This window comes from Anarrhichthys ocellatus, unplaced genomic scaffold (assembly GCF_004355925.1).
Source record: "Anarrhichthys ocellatus isolate YVR2014 unplaced genomic scaffold, GSC_Weel_1.0 scaffold87, whole genome shotgun sequence".
NCBI lineage: Eukaryota > Metazoa > Chordata > Actinopteri > Perciformes > Anarhichadidae > Anarrhichthys > Anarrhichthys ocellatus.
In genome coordinates this window covers 1120038-1123805 of record NW_022280117.1, presented here as the reverse complement: position 1 = coordinate 1123805, position 3768 = coordinate 1120038, and the positions used below count along the sequence as shown (strand labels likewise).

Below are 3768 nucleotides of genomic sequence, written 5' to 3'. Positions count from 1 at the left end.
AAAAGATTAAATTATTTTTTTCCAGTTGCTGTTTATTGAAGGTCTTCACCTCAGCCACATTGGTTTTATTCTTTATACTCCAGAGCTGCTTCTTGCTTAAAATTATATTCAAGGGTGCTTTTGCTCAGTACAATCCATGTGAAACATCAAGCAATTTAAGTATTCCATCTATTGTAAAGCCACGTTTAAAGAAGTCTTCAATGTACTCACAATCCATTTATATGTCAAATGTAGGGTAACGAGGGCGACCGTGGCTTACTGGGTAGAGAGGGTTGTCCGCCAACCGGTCACTGGTTCGATCCTCGGCTGCACCGTGTCCTGTGTCGAAGTGTCCCTGAGCAAGACACTGTACAGTACATACAGGGATGGGTCAAATACAGGGATGGGTCGAATGCAGAGAATAATTTCCCCGCTGTGGGACTAATAAAGGAATGTTTCTTCTTCTAACCTATGAAGAGCTGCTTCTATGGCTCGTCATTTAGACTTTCTATAGCAACTGGAAACATCTGGTCAGTGTTATGGTTACAGATGGATGCACCAAAAACATTTTTTTTTTTTATGTTGGTGGAAAAAAGTACTTTTTAAGAAAAAAAAGTTCGCCAAAAAAAGTAAAAAATAAATAAATAATCTGTTGTTTTTTAAAGATCACAAAAAAAATTTAAATAACTTTTTTTTTTTTTATGGGTGGATTTTATTTTTTCTTTTATTTTTTTTTCTTTCTTTTAAATAAAAAAAAAAGATTATTTATTTTATTAATTCGTATTAACAAAAACTCTATAAAATAATAGGATATTATAAACTAAAAAACAACAAAATACAAAATTGTCGATTAAGTTGTGTTGCGCCTTTATGGATGACGTAGCAGTAACGTAGAACGCGGAGGGCGTGGCCTACTTGTGAAATGTCAGGGAGGAATGGCGCTCGGCGCGGTATTTTGAACAATCGCCTTTTTTCTTTTTCCTCGTTTTAACTGGAAACGTTGCCCAGCGTACACAAATCTCCGGGTAAGCGCGACTGATCGTTGACCCACTCCTACGGTTCTCTTCACCGCGTTCACAGCAGAAGGGCCGCAACACTTTTTTAACGAGTGTGTTGAATGTTGAGACATAATGTTGTGCTAGCTAGCTAGCTTAGGTGTTAGCACGCTCAGCCAAGTTTGCTAGTACAGTTGTCCCTCATAATGAGGATGATTACGATGGTCACACAGAAATAAAGAGCGCATATACATGGATATTCTCTGGTACTGACTTATTACTGAAGTATGCATGCTGACAGAACATTCGGCTTGAATTAACAGACAATTTAAAGACAATATGGGGCTAATGTTATGCTTAATAAGTTCCAGATACTAGCTGAAACGCGTATTTAGAGTTGTTTTAAAGCGACTTGTGTCTTTTCCTTCTGGTGTGTGCTGTCAAAACATCACGATAGCACACGTTAACGGTAGCTGCTTTATGCCTTTAGTTGTTTCCATAAACCTCATATTGAATCCGTCGTTTCTGTTTTTTTAGAAGCGGATCTGGTAAGTTTATTTCGACTTAAATGTCATTTATGACTGATTAGGCTATGCTACCTTTACCAGTATACACATAAACATACCCTACACATACCGTTAGGTATATAACCTATATAGGTGTGTGTTAAGTGCATTGTTGGACCTTAAATGTTATCATCCAGATGGATGTCTCAAGTGACAGGAGGAATTATTGAAAGCTAGCATTGTTTACAGAGTCTGCTTTAAGAGTTAGTTTCTTGCTAGTAGCCCACTGTTACCATCAAGTATTTATTTTAGCTTCAATGCACGCTAGCTTTACTGTTTCGTTGTGGGTAAGTGCTTAGAGGAAGTAATATAAATTAGCATTCAGTGCTCAGTGTTAGCCGGAGAGCTAACAGAGTTGATGACGAGGTAAAAATGGCGGATCTTTCGAAATCCAACCCCGGCCTGAAATAGTAACGCAGCCAGCAAACAGCTTGTCGGGGTTTTTTTCTTCTTCTTCTCACTCTTTGACCCAACTGGGATCACTTCTGGTTTATGTCAAACAAAACAACCCAGTTTCTTTTGGTAGCTTTCATCCGGGTCACGAGCAGTTAGCTGTGTCTGTGTGTGTGTGTGTGTGTTGTGTGTGTGTGTGTGTGGGGTGGGTAGGGTTTGTGTGTGTGTTTCGGTGGATTATTGTTGAGCAGAGTGCAGCAGGACAAAGATGATGGCTGCGGCCTAGCTAACCCAGCATCAGCTGTCATTCAAAAATGTGACTCGTTGATTAAATATCAAGTGATTACTGATTAATTTATATACAGGTACCTGCATAAAGTTATCAAAAATGGGCTTTTTAAAAAATGTGAATACTGCTTTCACTGCCTTGTTTGTTTATTTTTCTTGCAAAGCCTTTTGCAATAGCCATTGTCCAGTTATGCATATTTATTAGTTATGTAGAGCAAATTGAGAGCAATACACCAGAAATGAATAACTAATTTTTGTTTATTGCAATTAAATGCATGAACTGTATGTAAAATATACATATTGTCTGTGACACATTGTGTGCATCAGGCACCACGATCCATTTAGTGCAGGAAATGCATATTTCTTCCAAATCTGGTTAAAATAAGTGCATTTACATGATTCAAAAATAATAATACTATGTTTTCTAGAGCTTCCAATGTATTTATCAACAATTTGTGTTCAGTTGAAAATAAAACCTTGACACATAATTATTTCATTGATCTCTTGTGATTGACAGAGAGCTGAGACTTTGCAATCATGGATGTGGTGTCGCCAGAGCTCAACAGCCTCCTTCCTGATGAGATCATGGATACTGAGGCCATAGAGGACATCCCTCACCCCCAACCAGGAGGCAGCGTGGTCCAGTCAGAGCCCAGCGATGACACGCCGGTCCCGATGGAAACGGATACGCCCATGGCTTCAGAACACTTGAGCCTCTGTTCAAATGCCACTTCGGCAGAACACACTAAGGCTCTCTCCACCACCACAAACGCCACACTCAGCATCAGCTCCGGGAGTCAGCTTCCTATCTCAATTTCCAGCTCATCGTCATCCCTTCTCACCTTCAAACCAGCCATGGCTACTTCCGTAGCCGCTACCAAAACTACAGATAGTTTGACCGGGACTAGTATCTCTACGAGTGGGTTACAGAGGCTCACGGCTCCGTTTACCATCTCTGCCGCTAACCACCAGATCATTCTCAACAAGGTGGCCTCAGCTCAAGCCACAGAAGCAGCAAGGTCTGCCGGTAACTCGCCCCAGGTCATCAAGCAGGAAGGACAAAAACTTTTAGTTACAACCATAGGAAAGTCGGGGCAACCGATAGTGTTGCAGTTACCACACACAGGCGGCAAGCCGGGCATTTCACAGACTTTAGGAGACAACAAAACTCAAGCGACGCAGTTTAAAGTGGTGACTATTGGTGGGAGGTCGGAGCTGAAGCCGGTGATGGGGAGTGTTGGGAACCAGTTGACCACATTACAGGCCCAGCAGCTGAAGACCGTACAGGTATCATGGATTGTTTTGTATTATTGTGCAACATTTAAGCACATTAATGATATTATTTCACAATTTAATATTGGAAGCATTTGATAACTTGCCACCACATATTACACAGATTGGTGTTTGGAGAAGAGATGAATCAGTGTAGTAATAGTAGTATAGTAAGAGATGGATCAGTGTAGTATAGTAAGAGATGAATCAGTGTAGTATAGTAAGAGATGAATCAGTGTAGTATAGTAAGGGATGAATCAGTGTAGTATAGTAAG

The 3768-nt window shown here is 40.3% G+C and overlaps 1 protein-coding gene across 1 annotated transcript; it reads left to right on the top strand.

Moving 5' to 3' along the window:
• Positions 1–908: 908 nt before the first annotated feature.
• Positions 909–3762, top strand: LOC116398713 (protein lin-54 homolog). Its single transcript, XM_031875254.1, has 2 exons — positions 909–1004; positions 2739–3762. Exon 2 carries the CDS (start codon positions 2759–2761, stop codon positions 3590–3592), a length of 834 nt encoding a protein of 277 aa, XP_031731114.1. The 5' UTR covers positions 909–1004; positions 2739–2758; the 3' UTR covers positions 3593–3762.
• Positions 3763–3768: the final 6 nt, after the last annotated feature.